This window comes from Amblyraja radiata, chromosome 9, assembly GCF_010909765.2.
Source record: "Amblyraja radiata isolate CabotCenter1 chromosome 9, sAmbRad1.1.pri, whole genome shotgun sequence".
NCBI lineage: Eukaryota > Metazoa > Chordata > Chondrichthyes > Rajiformes > Rajidae > Amblyraja > Amblyraja radiata.
The window spans coordinates 38,029,982-38,046,503 of NC_045964.1; the positions used below are offsets into that span (position 1 = coordinate 38,029,982).

Sequence of the window (16,522 nt, forward strand, 5' to 3'; positions counted from 1 at the left end):
TGTAGTCTCTTAAGTGGCTAGAGGGAGTAATCTCTTGAACGATATAAAAATCTGCCGCTACACCTGCTATTATTGTTCTTAGCCTTTGCAAGGAATAACTAGTTTGTTCTTATTAATAAGCACGGAGCAATGGCCATAGGATATTTCTGCATCTGTGTGTATGATTGTATAAATGAGTTTTGACAAAGTTTCAAGTTTGACTATGAACCACTCCAGGATTGATCAAGTAATCAGATAATCTATTCTTTATCAGTTGATCATGAACAAATGTCAACTTGAGGTGATATGCCAAATACTGTCATTTAAGATAATTTGAGATGGAGGTAGAAGGAGTGGGGAACAAATCTTACTGCTTTTTAACTATTATTTAATTTCTGCATTTCAGTACTAAATGTATAAAAAGTAAAAACCCTCTCTGCTGATAATGAATGGGTTAATACACCAACCTAAGTCTGCAGTAAATAATTCAAATATTTCTGATAATCCATTCATTTAATAAATTAACATGGGATGTTCAATTGAAAACTAGACCTTTATTACACTTTAATTCAAATTGATCACTTGGTTTGTCCATTTGTCCTTTAAAACTATGGTGAAATAACAATCATTTGATTGTAACTTTGACATTTACCCTTGTTTAATTTCAGGCACCAAGAGTTGAAGCTCAAATTCTTCTGGGTTCCTTGGTCTGTTTCCAAAATTTATATGATGACCTCCCTACTTTGCAACCTTGTCACACTGATATTTTATCCACAAAATGTAATGATGTTAAGGTAAGATGTCTGGTACAAGACTTTTTTCTTTTTTAGCTTCTCAAATAGGTTATCTGCTTGTTTCAACGATACATACCCTTTTAAGTTCCTAACTTTTTTTTAAAGGGCAATATCGATTTGTTCCTATTTTATGTAAAGAATTGTATTTAGTATCTGAAAACTAAATGAGTATTCCAACACTTTTGTGTTGAACATTTATTATCCGATAAATACAATTACCTTCAGATTTCATAATACTGTGGAAACCTCATGATACGTTCTCTATTTGTTTTCAAAGGAACTTGTAATTAAGAGTATTTTAAAGTCTGCAAGGGAAGAACCTTCTGGGCCAGCTCGGTAAGTATTTCCAAATTATGACAATTGATAATACGTCTTCCAATCAATATAATTCCGTTTTTCTTGTGGTGATTACTGCAAGAGATGAGACGCAGAATACTTAATTTCAGACTTTCCATGATTAACATGTAGTACTATCCAAGTCAATTTACATCAGAGATGGTCATTGAATAAAATTCCTCCTAATCAGTACAGCTACACCAAAATATACAATGGACCATGTATTTTAGTTAATTTGGGCTCTAGGTCCATTTGTCAAATGTACAGTAAGCATGTACAATAACTTGATTATGTATGACCAGAAGTCTTTTTATGTGATACTATCTTTACTTTATCATGTAAGCCACTCTGGTCGGAGCAGAAGTGAAAACTCTTAAGTAAAATGAAAAGTCTACCAACAGTATGTCCAGTTCGCTCATAAATCATTATTTTAAATTAATTTAGGAGATAACTGGGTTGCTTACAAAGTGAGTACTTACTACCCATCCATATCTGCTCTTCAAAGCTTGCGAGTGAAGCCCCTGTGCAGTATTGCAAGGGTTCTCCCATTGTATTATATTATAATTGATGTTTATGTATAATTATGTTCTGTGTTCTTTGAGTCTCCATGCGTGTAACAGCATGCTTTTCATTGTTCCTGTACCTCACCATACATTGTGTAGGAAGGTACTGCAGATGCTTGTTTAAACCGAAGATAGACTCACCATACTTTATTTCATATGGCAATAAACTCATATTGTTTTGCTGTAAATGAGTTGCAGCACAAAGAATAAATTTCCAAATATGATCAAGTTACCAGATGAGAAACTTCAATATTAAAGTATGGTGGGCCAAAATTTATGGCAAAGTAATGGATCATCTTCTTGAACTCACTGTTTATTTAGTAGCACCATGTCAGGCTAGGAAAAGCTGCAGTTAAATATAATAATCCAAAATTGCTATATGGCTTGTGCCATCCCTTCGTCGAAACAACACCTCAATGCCTGTCTTACCATTTGAAATCTGAAATAGTAAAAAGTTGTTAGGTTCTAAAATTGCCACAAAAAGTAAGTCCTTATACTTTAAATGGGAGTATCCTTTTAAAGATCTAATAAATCTTTACACTTGTTAATCTTTGTAGCAATGGAAAACAAATTTTATATGAGGCATCTCATTCTTAAGCTATAAATGTTTAAAGATTTTGAAAATTGGTTTTAACAATAGACAATAAACAATAGGTGCAGGAGTAGGCCATTCGGCCCTTCGAGCCAGCATTGCCATTCAATGTGATCATGGCTGATCATCCCCAATCAGTACCCCATTCCTGCCTTCTCCCATTATCCCCTGACTCCACTATTTTTAAGAGCCCTATCTAGCTCTCTCTTGAAAGCATCCAGAGAACCTGCCTCCACCGCCGAGGCAGAGAATTCCACAGACTCGCCACTCTCTGTGAGAAAAAGTGCTTCCTCGTCTCCGTTCTAAATGGCTTACTCCTTATTCTTAAACTGTGGCCTCTGGTTCTGGACTCCCCCAACATCGGGAACATGTTTCCTGCCTCTAGCGTGTCCAAACCCTTAATAATCTTATATGTTTCAATGAGATATCCTCTCATCCTTCTAAACTCCAGAGTGTATAAGCCCAGCTGCTCCATTCTCTCAGCATATGACAGTCCCGCCATCCCGGGAATTCTCTCGCTCATTTACAGTAGCAAGTGATGTTAGGGTAGAACATAATCTGGCCTAATCTCACAGACAGTAGTGGTTAGTAGAGTGTTTGAATTGAAATTATGTTATCACACAGTACGTGTAGATTACCCCATCGTCTCCTCTGTCCATAAGACCTTTTTCCAGAACTGTGGTTGCACTTATAAGTACTTCTTGGCAATCTGTAACCTGTTTTTGTGGCTAACCAGTGGTTTGCTCACCAGTGCTCTTTTTCTTCTTAATGATGTTCCAAACAGTTGCTTTTGGTAAGCCTGTTTGGCTGATGTCTCTAACGGTTTCATTCTTGTTTCTCAGTCTCATAATGGCTTATTTGACTTTCATTGACACAACTTTGGTCCTCATGTTGATAAACAGCAATAAAAGTTTCCAAAGGTGATAAAAAAGACTGGAGGAAAGACTAGGTGCTGAGAGATGTCCCACCTGGAGCAGCGGGGGAGCTACGTGCGGATGCTCTTTGTGGACTACAGCTCTGCCTTTAATACCATCCTTCCCCACAAACTGGTGGACAAACTGGGGGACTTGGGACTTCCACACTCCACCTGCATGTGGATAAATAGCTTCCTGTCGGGTCGCAGCCAGAGAGTCAGAGTGGGCCATCACACATCCACGGCCCTCAGCTTCAGTACCGGCTCTCCACAGGGCTGCGTGCTGAGCCCCCTGCTCTACACCATCTACACACATGACTGCACCCCCGCCCACCACAGCAACACCATTGTCAAATTTGCGGATGACACTACGGTGGTGGGACTCATCTCCGGGGGGGACGAGTACGCCTACCGGGATGAGGTGGAGCAGCTGACAGTGTGGTGTGGAGAAAATAACCTGCTCCTCAACACCTTAAAGACAAAGGAAATAATAATAGACTTCAGAAAGAATAAAACGGACATGGTACCATTAATTATCAGAGGGGACTGTGTGGAGAGGGTGGCGGATTTCCGCTTCCTGGGAATCCATATTGAGGAGGACCTGACGTGGAGCGTGAACACCTCTGCGCTGCTGAAAAAGGTCCAGCAGAGACTGCACTTCCTGAGGGTGCTCAGGAAGAATAACATCACTCAGAGACTGCTGCTGTCCTTTTATCGGTGCTCCATTGAGAGCATCCTAACATACTGTGTATGCGTATGGTACACCAGCTGCACAGCGGCTCAGAGGAAAGCGCTCCAGAGGGCCATTGACAACGCCCAGAGGATTGTCGGCTGCCCTCTCCTTACCTTGGAGGACTTACACAGTTCCCGCTGCATCAAAAAATCCCAGAGTATTATAAAGGACATTTCCCACCCCGGACACTCCCTGTTTGAACTGTTACCGTCAGGCAGACGGTACAGATCTACAAGGACAAGGACAAACAGACTTAAAAACAGTTTTTACCCCACTGCTATAAAGGCACTAAATGTAGCCGCCAAGGAACGCAGGGGCGATACATACTAAGAGACTGTGAAATCGACAGAAGGATGTAGGGCTGGGTGTTTATGCGTGCTATTTTTATGATATTTATTTTAGTTGTTTATCTTTTTTTAAATATTTTACCTTGTATGTATCGTTAGCTTTTAGAAATGTTTGAATGGTGCACTGACTGGCTGACATTTTACAATTTCGTTGTACATGGTTCATGTTACAATGACAATAAAGAAACTATTCTATTCTATTCTATACCTGCATTAAAGAGGCATTTAAACACACTTGAGCAATTACAAACAGCTATGAAGCCGTGTGTCCCAAACATTATGGTGCCCTGAAATGAGGGTACTATGTATAAACACAGCTGTAATTTCTACATAGTGAAACCAAAATGTATAAAAATAGCCTTTATTAAAATCTGACAATGTGCACTTTAACCACGTGTATTTTTTTCTATTACAAATCTCAAATTGTGGAGTACAGAGGCAAATAAATAAATGATCGGTCTTTGTCCCAAACATTATTAAGGGCACTGTACATTTCATGTTAGGTTAAATACATAATTATAATGAACATTACAATCTTTTTTTGCAGATGTGTTGCACTTTGCAGCCTTGGTATTTGGCTTTGTGAAGAGTTGGTACATGGTACTCAACATCCTCAGATCAAAGATGCTTTAAATGTAATTTGTGTAACGTTAAAGGTAAGGCATTTTTCCATGATTGTACTACAGAACAACTTTGGAAAAAAAGTGAACGATGTTAAGGATCATAAATTTGTTATCATGTATTTGCAGTTCCCAAACAAAGCTGTTGCACAAGTGGCTTGTGATATTTTGCATCTATTAATCAATTATGTGGACAAGCTTCAGAATTACTCATCAGATTCTCCAAAAAAAATTCTTGAGGTAAAAATGTATTTAATCTATTGATTGGGGGAAAAGTTATTTTGTATAACAGTTCTCAACTCAAGACTGCAGGCAATTGTTTATTTCAAGCCGTTTATACATTTGCATTACATGGAGAGTTTTATTTGCTGACGGATAATAATTTTTATGTTTATGATGCTTTTATCAGGAACATGTTTAAAGATGATATTTCAAGGATACAGAAACAGACAAAAATTGATACTGAAATAAAAGATTTTAGAGGGTAGTCAAAAGTTTCTTCAGATAATAAAACATAATAAGGGTTTTATAGGAGGAGAGTGAGTTTATATGTTTGTTAGGACAATTTCGCATTTGTAGACTTCAAAGATATGGCTCGCTCTGATTGCATAAACAGAATGGGTTGTGGAAGGAAGCAGGTGTTGAAAAAATGCATAGCCCTTAGATATTGACAATAGAATGAATGAATGAATGAATACATTTATTGTCATTGCACAATACTGTGCAACGAAATTCCATTACATCTCCTCCGGTTAAAAAAATACAAACACGACAACCATTGACATATGTACACTTATTAGTAAAATAATAAATAAGCCACTTAAATCTTAAAAAGTGCATCTATATTGGTTGGCCATACATCCTTGTATAGGAGTTTAGGACTTTCAGTTGTTTTAAGAAAGAACTGTAGATGCTGGAAAAATCGAAGGTAGACAAAAATGCTGGAGAAATCAGCGGGTGAGGCAGCATCTATGGGGCGAAGGAATAGGTTACGTTTTGGGTCGAGTCCCTTCTTCAGACTGGTGGGGGGGGGCTGCAAGAAGAAAGGAAGAGGCGGAGACAGTGGGCTGGGAAGGGGAGGGGAATGAGGGAGAAAGCAAGGACTACCTGAAATTGGAGAAGTCAATGTTCATACCGCTGGGGTGTAAACTACCCAAGCAAAATATGAGGTGCTGCTCCTACAATTTGCGGTGGGACTCACTCTGGCCATGGAGGAGGTCCAGGACAGAAAGGTCGGATACGGATTGGGAGGGGGAGTTGAAGTGCTGAGCCACTGGGAGATCGGGTTTGTTAATGTTAATCTCTGCCTCACCTGGAAAGACTGCTTGGGTCCTTGGATGGAGTCGAGGGGGGAGGTAAAGCGACAAGTGTAGCATTTCCTACGGTTGCAAGGGAAAGTACCAGGGGAGGGGGTGGTTTGGGTGGGAAGAAACAAATTGACCAGGGAGTTGCAGAGGGAGCGGTCTCTGCACAAAGCCAAAAGGGGAGGAGATGGGAAGATGTGGCCAGTGGTGGGATCCCGTTGGAGGTGGCGAAAATGTCGGAGGATTATCTGTTGTATGTGGCGGCTGGTAGGGTGGAAGGTGAGGACAAGGGGGACTCTGTCCTTGTTACGAGTGGGGGGGATGGGGAGTGAGAACGGAGCTACGGGATATAGAAGAGACCCTGGTGAGAGCCTCATCTATAGCCGAAGAGGGGAACCCCCGTTCCCTAAAGAATGAGGACATCTCCGATGCCCTGGTTTGGAACACCTCATCCTGGGTGCAGATGTGGCGCAGACGGAGGAATTGGGAGTCGGGGATAGAGTCCTTGCAGGAAGCAGAGTGGGAAGAAGCCATGGGAGTCAGTGGGTTTGTAGTAGATATCGGTCAGTAGTCGGTTACCTGCGATGAGATAGTGAGGTCAAGAAACGGTAGGGAGATATCGGAAATGGTCCAAGTGAATTTGAGTGCCGAATGGAAGTTCGTGGTGAAATGGATGAAGTCAGTGAGTTCTGCATGGGTGCAGGAGGTAGCACCAATGCAGTCGTCAATGTAGCGGAGATAGAGTTCGGGGATAGGGCCACGGTACGTCTCGAACAAGGATTGTTCGACGTACCCTACAAAGAGACAGGCATAGCTCAGGCCCAAAAGACTTTCAGGTTGGTTTTTTCAATTTTGAATACTTTAAATCATTTATTAAAAATCTTTAGTGACTTGTTTGAAGGTACTTTAATTTTAACATAGATCTAAAGTCTCAAACGTTCATTTTTAGCTTCTAATGTTTTGTTTTTGAATGTTCGAGGTAATTCTGGGGAATGATTTAGTTGCCGGTCAAAAGATTTTCTCATTTTATGTCAAGTGTAATTTCAGTTATGCCATATGATCCTACTTTTACTTTATCACGCACATTGTCTTGACACAAAAACTTTTCCGGTGTTTCTGCATCATGATGAAAGGGTCACTGACGATTCGGCTGTTTGTAGGTGGTGGGCATTGTCAGCTGTCTGTTGACTACAAAATTCACCTTGTGAGTTTGGCAAAGAAACTAGATTTGCCTATACATCATAAAATGATCCCCTGTTATTCTGTGATTTTAGTTTCTTGGTCAATAAAGTCCTGTTTGACTTCCTCGAACAACTTGTCCTTAATCATCTCGCACAAGTGTATTTGCATTTCCAGTCATGTGTGCACTATCATCCCTTGATCATTTTTGTGATTTTTTTAATTCTACTTTTTTCATATTATACTTGGGAAATAATGACTGACAAAGTACAAATGATACCTGACTTTTGGATACTGATGTGGTTTCATCATTGACTTACTCCAGTAACTAACTACTTATGATACCTTTTTGACAAACAGGAATGCATGCAATATAATTCTTGCCGTCCTCTGATGAGCACTCCAATTCTAATTATTTTCTCTTAGAGTTGTGATTCACAGGTTCCATTACTCCTAATTGTGTTGCTTCTGTTCTAGTGTTCTTGTTTTCGTTCTGCTTGGTGCTTATGTCCTTTGATTTCAACAGGTTACATGATATTTATGTGTGTTAGCTTATGGATCTAACCTTTTATTCCTTCAGGTGATAAGGCCAGTATTCCCCGTGAGAAGATTAATGTGAGCCACAATGTTGAGCAGTTGAAGGACACCAGGACTGCGCCTTCACCCACCCCATCACTTTCTCTTAATTTCTCTACCTCTGCCACATCTGTCGTGGAGATGAGGCTTTCTACTCAAGGGCATCTGAAATGTCTTCTCTCTCTCTCTCTCGCTCTCACGCTCTCTCTTTCCCTCTCTTCCATGTGAGATTGAGATTTGCATGCACCTCATCTTCAGCTTCATCAATTGCATTTGCTGCTCTGGACATGGTCTTCTCTAGTTTGGTCATAATAGGTGACCTCTTTGACAAGCACATGCATTCTGTGCCATCCGGAGCCCCAGGTTGAAAGCCATTTGAATTTCAATTGGCATATTAGTCTGTCTGACCTTGGTCTCCTCTACTGTTAGTGAGGCCAAGTACAAACTAGAGGAACTGCATCTTGTATTCCGCCTGAGCAGTCTCCAACCCAAGAGCATGAACACTGAATTTTCCAATTCCGGGTAACTTGCTCCCTCTCTTTTTCTTATTTTCCTTCTGATTTACTCACGCCCTCATACATGCTCTTCTTTCCAACCATCCCACCCCTCAAGCACACTATCGCCCATTATCTTTCCCTTCCTCAACTACCTCATCTTCCCATCACCCATATACTCCTCCCATTGGGTCCCCATCAACCCTCCCTTATATGTTCCACTCTTCCTTTCTTATCAGATTTTTTATAATCTGCAGCACTTTATTTTCTTCACTTATCTCCTCCCAGCCTCAGTTTATGGATCTAATCTTTTATTCCTTCATGGGATATGGCCAGCATTTCTGAGCACTCCACCTATCAATGAATCCCTCCTCACTTGGATCCATTTACTGCTTGTCAGCTCCTGCTCCATCCATTATTCCCCCCACACCTCCTCATCTCTGTACACTAGTTATCTCTCCTCTGCTCTTGAGGTCCAGATGAAATGTCTCAACCAGAAACATTGACTTTCCATTTCCCTCCACAGATACTGCCTGACCTGCTGAATTCCTCAAACAGTTTGTTTTTTTGCTGCAGATTCCAGCATTTGCAGTCTCCTGTGTTACAACACTTTCATGTTGGGTCACAGGCCCAATTATGTTGGCTAGAAACTAGGAGCAAACAGCTCTATATTTATGATTCAAGATTGTGTGGGGCTTGGAGAATTTGTGAGTTATAATTACCTTCTTGGGATATAAGTTGCAGGTTTAGTAAGTGCTGTGAAAGAAGTTTTACAAAATTACCTTAATGCATTGTGTCATGACACACTCTGATGCCCATTCTGAAGGGAATAAGGTGGTGGACGTGGTGCCAGTCAAGTTGGCTGTTTTGATCTTGCTAATGTTGAATTGCTCGTATTGTTGGAAATCCATTTATCCAATCAAAAGGAGAGTTTAGAAATAGAAATATTAGTACAGAAGGAGGCCATTTATCCCCTCAAGCCTGTAATATTATTTTATGAGACTATTGTCTAGAATTCCTGACATTCTGTCCAAAGCAAACCACTTCAACAGTATGCTGGTTAAGCCTTGTTGAAAGCCTACCACGTGCGGAGGGTGCTTGATTGACATCCTCATCTGTCCAAGGAAAGTGTGACGTCAGCTGGATCCAGCTCGACTATAGTAGGCTGCTGCACACTTAATGTTTTTTCTCTCTTCCTCCCTTTTCCTAAGTGAGACCTTTTTGATTAATTCTTATGAATTAGAATTGGATTCCAATCACTTTATTTTCTTTGTTTCTGGAAATCTTGTCCTCACTTTGCATTGCAGGAGAAAATTTAGTTTCAGTATGAACTTTGTTTTCTTCTTCAACTAGATTTTGATGGCAACAATCACCCACCTTCTGCCGAGTACAGAAGTATCCCCACATGAACAAGATAAAAGGGTGAGAGCATGTTGTGTGAATGTGAGCAATATGGGTGGGAAATTGGTACATTTGCAAAATATAGCTTCTGTTAATTTTCTGTTGTTACCTTGAACAGCTGGTAGTATCCTTATTACTGTGCCTTTTGGACTGGTGTATGGTGCTGCCTTTAAAAACATTGCTGCAAGTTGTCCAAGCTGCGGGGCAAGATAAAGACAATTCAGACAAATCTATTCTCAGTTGCATTTACAAGGTAAACATCCTTATAATATGTGTTATATATTTATAAATTAATTTATACTGATTCAGCAATATTCTATTTATTGTAAAAAATTGTACTTCAGCTATGAGGTGAATTTGTGGCTTTGTGGTGAATTTTTTTGAATCAAGGAACAATTTGCGAGATTATAGCAAAATACAATAGGACAAACATTTAGAGCATATGGTTCATAACAAGCCACATCAATGCTATGATCTGTGAACAGGTGTCAGAGGTTATGGGGAGAAGGGGGTTAGGAGGGAGAGATAAATCAGTCATGATTGAATGGTGTAATAGACTTGATGGGCTGAATTGCCTAATTCTACTCCTATCCCTTAAGACCTTATGACCTAACCTGCCGTCCTCTCTTTCATTCTTTCTCCCTAACTACCAATATGTTCACATACTTCAAGATCAGATGAGCACTCGTGCAAGTCATTAAATTAGTTGTTTCAACCATCTTGGTTGACCAGTTATGTGGATGTTGATAATGGACTGGTGATGGTCCACACAAACAAATCAGGCTCTTTCTAACTTAGTCTCCACCATAAGGATTTCATTTACAAGAGTTTAATGTGGGGATGTATCAGATCATGCACTTCAGTAAAAGGAACCAAAAGACAGATTGAAATCTAAATGAGGAGAGACTGCAAATGAGTGAAGTACAGATGGATCCAGCTGTTCTTGTGCACGAATTACAAAAAATTATCAGACAGATCCAATAAGTAGTTAAGTCTTGTTCTTTTGATGGAACAATTATTTATTTTTTTATAAAATAGTTTTCTTTCCTGAAGTGTGTTACTGATTTTGCACAAATTCATTATTTTACAATCCATTTTCCTCCTTTTAGCTTGACTATTACATTTTTAACTTTAAAATTACTCAGCTTTGCCTCTCTTAAAAATGGCAGTCGATGTTGTTGTGAGTCAGTTAATTTTCAATAAGTCAGGCACACTGCAAAGGAAGAGATAACTTTCTTTACACTTCAAATTTCCCAATTTTGTTATATGTGAATAAAGATCTTTGTTTGCTGGCTATCATTACAGCCTTTATCATTCTTACAGAATTATCATTCTTCCTTAGTCATAGTGATACAGTGTGGAAACATGCCCTTCGGCACAACTTGCCCACACCGGCCAACATGTCCCGGCTACACTAGTCCCACTTGGTCCATATCCCTCTAACTTGTCCTATCCATGTTCCTGTCTAACTGTTTTTTAGAAGGACCTGTCTAACTGTTTAAAAAATAAAATTATTTACTTTTTCCGTATAATTAGCTTTTTTTAGATTCTATGTTAGAATTCACTTGTTTCATTTTCAATGATAATTGTTAATCTTATTGTTAAATTATTCTTGTTTTTTATCATTAGGTGCTGCATAGCTGTGTGTATGGAGCTCATTACTTAAATAATCCTCGATACTTCCCTCTGAACTTGTCAGATCTGGCCTCTGTTGAATATGATCCATTTTTACATTTGGAAAGCTTGAAGGAACCAGAACCTTTGCATTCTCCCGACTCTGAACGCTCATCAAAACTCCAAACTGTCACAGAGGGTATGTACCAAAATAAAACAAAAATGGTAAATTTCAGAATTGCATAGAAACATTTGAAGTAACAGCAGGGTGTTGAGGTCATGGAGAGTGAAGAGAAGTTCAGTCTCATCCAAAGTATGGCTGAAATTCACAGAAAATGCAATTCAGTTTATGTGTATTTTCTAATTCACTCGGTTTGGATAGAAGCATGAAAAAAAGAAATATGGAAGACAACTCAAAGTGCACCTTAGAATATATTATATTACATATAGGGTGGCGCAGCGGTAGAGTTACAGTGCCAGAAACCTGGGTTTGATTCTAACTTTGGGCACTGATTGTACAGAGTTTGTGCATTACCCCTGTTGGGTTTCCTTCGGGTGCTCCTGTGGGTTAATTGCCTTCTGTAAATTGCCCCTCGCATGTAGGGGTGATCGCTGTTCAGCGCAAACTCCGGTTGAAGGGCCTGTTTCCACGCTGTATCTCTAAAACTAAAACAAATTAATAAACTGGTAGAGAAGGCGTATGGTATGCTTGCCTTCAGTTTCAGTTTAGTTTATTGTCACATGTACCGAGGTACAGTGAAAAGCTTTTGTTGCGTCCTAACCAGTCAGCAGAAAGACAATACATGATTACAATCAATCCATATACAGTGTATAGATACATGATAAGGGAATAACATATAGTCCAAGGTAAAGCCAGCAATGTCCGATCAAGGATAGTCTGAGGGTCACCAAAGAGGTAGATAGTAGTTCAGCACTATTCTCTGCTTGTTGCAGGATGATTCCGTTGCCTGATAACAGCTGGGAAGAAACTGTCCCTGAATCTGGTGGTGTGCATTTTCACACTTCCATGCCTTTTGCCAGATGGGAAAGGGGAGAAGAGGGAGTGGCCAGGGTTCGACGTCCTTGATTATGCTGCTGGCCTTGCCAAGGCAATGTGAGTTATAAATGGAAGGCAGCGTGATGTCAGTTGGGGCATTGAAAATATGAGTAAGGAAGTCATTTTGCAGCTTTGTAGGACTTTATTTAGGCAACATTTAGAGTATTGCGATATTTGGAGTATTGCGTTCAGTTTCACTTGTCCATTACAGGAAGGATGTGGAGGCTTTGGAAAGGTTACAGAGGAGTTTTATCAGAACGATGCTTGGATTAGAGGATATTGGCTGTAAAGAGAAATTGTATAATATAGGATTGTTTTCTCTGGACTGTCAGACGCTGAGGAGAGATCTGATAGAAGTAAATAACGTTATGTGTGGCACCGATAGGGGAGACAGACAGAACCTTATTCCTAGGGAGGAAAAGTCAAAAACCAAAAGGAAATGGTCAGGGCAAGTTTTTTTTTTTTTTTTGTTTTTTTTTAACACAGGGGTGGTGGGTATCTGGAGCATGTTTCCAAGGTGGTGATGGAGGCAGATATGATAGGTGCAATTAAGAAGCTTTTGGATTTGGAACGAGAAGACTAGTACAGCCCACAATGTCTGCTGAGTAGGTGACGTAAAAAGATTGTTCTGGTTTCTTATTTCTAAATTCAAAGTGTAAATAGATTGAAATATATAATGGATTTAAATGCTATCTACTTAAAAAGAAAGCAACATGTAAAGGGCCTGTCCCAATTTCAAGGCCTAATTCACGACCTACGCCGAGTTTGCCCTTGACTCGTACTCGCAGCATGGTCGCCACGGGGTCATAGGAGGTCGTAGCAGGCCGTGATTCTAGTCGTAGGTACTCGTGGCATAAAGTAGGTCGGGGCGTTTTTCGAGCCTGATGAAAAATGTCCACGAGTAAAAAAGGTCGTGAATTAGGTTGTGAAAGTGGGACAGGCCCTTAACAGTGAAGGAGTGTCATCTGAAAAGCTACCTTGAAATCCGCAATACTGATTTCAACAGATTATTTCCCATCAAGGATGAAAGATCCAAATTGGATTTCCCCATCTCTTTCCACTCTACCTCACTACTAACTTAAAACTAACTACTGTAAAGTCATCAACCTAGAGCTAACTAAATTACAGATAATTGTGATGAATGAACTATTAATCTATATACCAACCTTGTGGTTAAGAATTCATGTCCCACTGCTGCAGTGGATGAGAACTTAAATTCTGTTAGTTAAATCATCTGGAAAAGAAAATCTCATGCCCATAAAGTTGACTGTGAAATTACTGAATTTTTACTTTAAAAACAGGCGATCTCTGCATTACAGCCATTTGGGTAACATAAGTTCACGGATGCAGAATTCGCACATGATTGCACAAAAACTCAAGATATCAAATAAAATTTGGTCTCATGGAATTTTGTGAAAAATGTAAACATTTTTTTTCAACTCGCATTTCTTGATATTTGCACTGACTGCATGGCTTCTTGTTATGCAATGCATTTTTCTCAGAATGCTGTTCCTCCTCTTTCCCCCAACTTCACCTTTACCCATTGATTTCACAAAAGCCATGAGCAAGAAACTGCTGATCTTGCACAGTAACCCTGTATGTGCATCAGATGGGACGACAGATGGCACAATGGGCTAAGTGTTCGGCTGGCAACCGGAAGGTAGCCGGTTCGAATCCCGCTTGGAGTGCATACTGTCGTTGTGTCCTTGGGCAAGACACTTCACCCACCTTTGCCTGTGTGTGAATGTGTGTGAGTAATTGGTGGTGGTCGGAGGGGCCGTAGGCGCAGATTGGCAGCCACGCTTCCGTCAGTCTGCCCCAGGGCAGCTGTGGCTACAGAAGTAGCTTACCACCACCGAGTGTGACTGAGGAGTGAATGAATAATGCGATGTAAAGCGCCTTGAGTATTAGAAAGGCGCTATATAAATCCCATCCATTATTATTATTATTATGTGTGTATGTTTATACAGAGCTGTGCTGTGTGATTGATTCTTTTCTACACTCTAAAAGACTATTGCAAACAGCCTAGTGTAAACAGGACCAAAGAGAACAAGAACAAAATAACCACCTAACAACACACAAGATGCCAGAGATAAATATGACAAAGTCAACAGCACAGCAAGAACAAATGTGAATTGTCTGATCTCATTGTTACCATCAAATCAGAGAACATCTTGAGTTCAATGAGAATTGTAGGAAACAATGCCCAGTAGCATTGTGTATACTGTAACTGGAAACATGGTGTGATTGCAGTGGTGCAACAATACTGGGACAACGATGCACTGAACAGCAAAAGTATTTAGATAGATAGCTAAAAGATATAGATCCAAGAGTTAGAGCAAAACACCACAGTTCCATCACAGCTGTTCCTGAACACTCGTTGACAATTGGAACGAACACCTTGAGGTTCCATGAATATCCTCATCCCACCCTGACCAAGGTGCAATTGGCCATTTGAGTGAGCAGCATGTGATGGAAGCGTTATCACCTACTGTGCCCTCCATAATATTTGGGCCAAAGACCCGTCATTTATTTCTTTGCCTCTGTACACAATTTGAGATTTGTAATATTTAAAAAAATCACATGTGGTTAAAGTGCACATTGTCAGATTTTATTAAAGGCCATTTTTATACATTTTGGTTTCACCATGTAGACAGATGTGTTTATATATAGTCCCCACATTTCAGGGCACCATAATGTTTGGGACACATGGCATCGCAGGTGTTTGTAATTGCTCAGGTGTGTTTAAATGCCTCCTTAATGCAGGTAAAAGAGAGCTCTCAGCACCTAGTCTTTCCCCCAGTCTTTCCATCATCTTTGGAAACTTTTATTGCTGTTTATCAACATGAGGACCAAAGTTGTGCCAATGAAAGTCAAAGAAGCCATTATGAGACTGAGACTGAGAGTTGGAGACATCAGCCAAACCTTAGGCTTACCAAAAGCAACTGTTTGGAACATCATTAAGAAGAAAGAGAGCACTGGTGAGCTTACTAATCGCAAAGGGACCGGCAAGCCAAGGAAGACCTCCACAGCTGATGACAGAAGAATTCTCTCCATAATAAAGAAAAATCCCCAAACACTTGTCCAACAGATCAGAAACACTCTTCAGGAATCGGATGTGGATTTGTCATTGACCACTGTCTGCAGAAGACTTCATGAACAGAAATACTGAGGCTACACTGCAAGATGCAAACCACTGGTTAGCCGCAAAAATAGGATGGCTAGGTTACAGTTTGCCAAGAAGTACTTGATAGAGCACTTGAAAGAGCAACCACAGTTCTGGAAAAAGATCTTGTGGACACATGAGACGAAGATGAACTTATATCAGTGATGGCAAGAGAAAGTATGGAGGAGAGAAGGAACTGTCCAAAATCCAAAGCATACCACCTCATCTGTGAAACACGGTGGTGGGGGTGTTATGCTGAAGGTACTGGCTTATCTTTATTGATGATACAACTGCTGATGGTAGTAGCATAATTAATTCTGAAGGGTATAGACACACCCTATCTGCTCAACTTCAAACCAATTCCTCAACACTCATTGGCCAGCAGTTTATACTACAGCAAGACAATTATCCCAAACATACTGCTAAAGCAACAAAGGAGTTTTTCAAAGCTAAAAAATTGTCAAATCTTGAGTGGCCAAGTCAATCACCCAATAATAACCCAATTGAGAAAGCCTTTTATATGATGAAGAGAAAACTGTAGGGGGCGAGCCCCCAAAACAAGCATAAGCTAAAGATGGCTGCAATACAGGCCTGGCATAACATCACCACAGAAGACAATCCAGCAACTGGTGATGTTCATGAATCACGGACTTCAAGCAGTCATTGCATGCAAAGGATGTGCAACAAAATACTAAACATGACTACTTTCATTTACATGACATTGCTGTGTCCCAAACATTATGGTGCTCTGAAATGAGGGAACTATGTATAAACACTGCTGGAATTTCTACATGGTGAAACCAAAATGTATAAAAATGGCCTTTATTAAAATCTGGCAATGTGCACTTTAACCA

The 16,522-nt window shown here is 40.1% G+C and overlaps 1 protein-coding gene and 1 long non-coding RNA gene across 10 annotated transcripts in view; both read left to right on the forward strand.

The window, feature by feature from the left end:
* ralgapa1 (Ral GTPase activating protein catalytic subunit alpha 1) overlaps window positions 1–16,522 on the forward strand; it is a 155,117-nt gene that overhangs the window by 90,090 nt on the left and 48,505 nt on the right. For all 9 annotated transcript variants that reach the window (XR_004413089.1, XM_033027146.1, XM_033027140.1 and 6 more), the window contains 7 exons: window positions 648–773; window positions 1,051–1,109; window positions 4,805–4,913; window positions 5,007–5,117; window positions 9,784–9,852; window positions 9,950–10,084; window positions 11,461–11,644. Coding sequence is in view for 8 of the 9 variants with exons in the window: in XM_033027146.1 (XP_032883037.1) it covers window positions 648–773; window positions 1,051–1,109; window positions 4,805–4,913; window positions 5,007–5,117; window positions 9,784–9,852; window positions 9,950–10,084; window positions 11,461–11,644 (793 nt within the window). In the remaining variant the exon portion in view is untranslated. The remainder of the gene's footprint in view (window positions 1–647; window positions 774–1,050; window positions 1,110–4,804; window positions 4,914–5,006; window positions 5,118–9,783; window positions 9,853–9,949; window positions 10,085–11,460; window positions 11,645–16,522) is intronic.
* LOC116976990 lies at window positions 14,642–16,333 on the forward strand. Its single transcript, XR_004413090.1, has 3 exons — window positions 14,642–14,652; window positions 14,969–14,971; window positions 16,177–16,333. It is a non-coding gene; the product is annotated as an uncharacterized LOC116976990 (long non-coding RNA).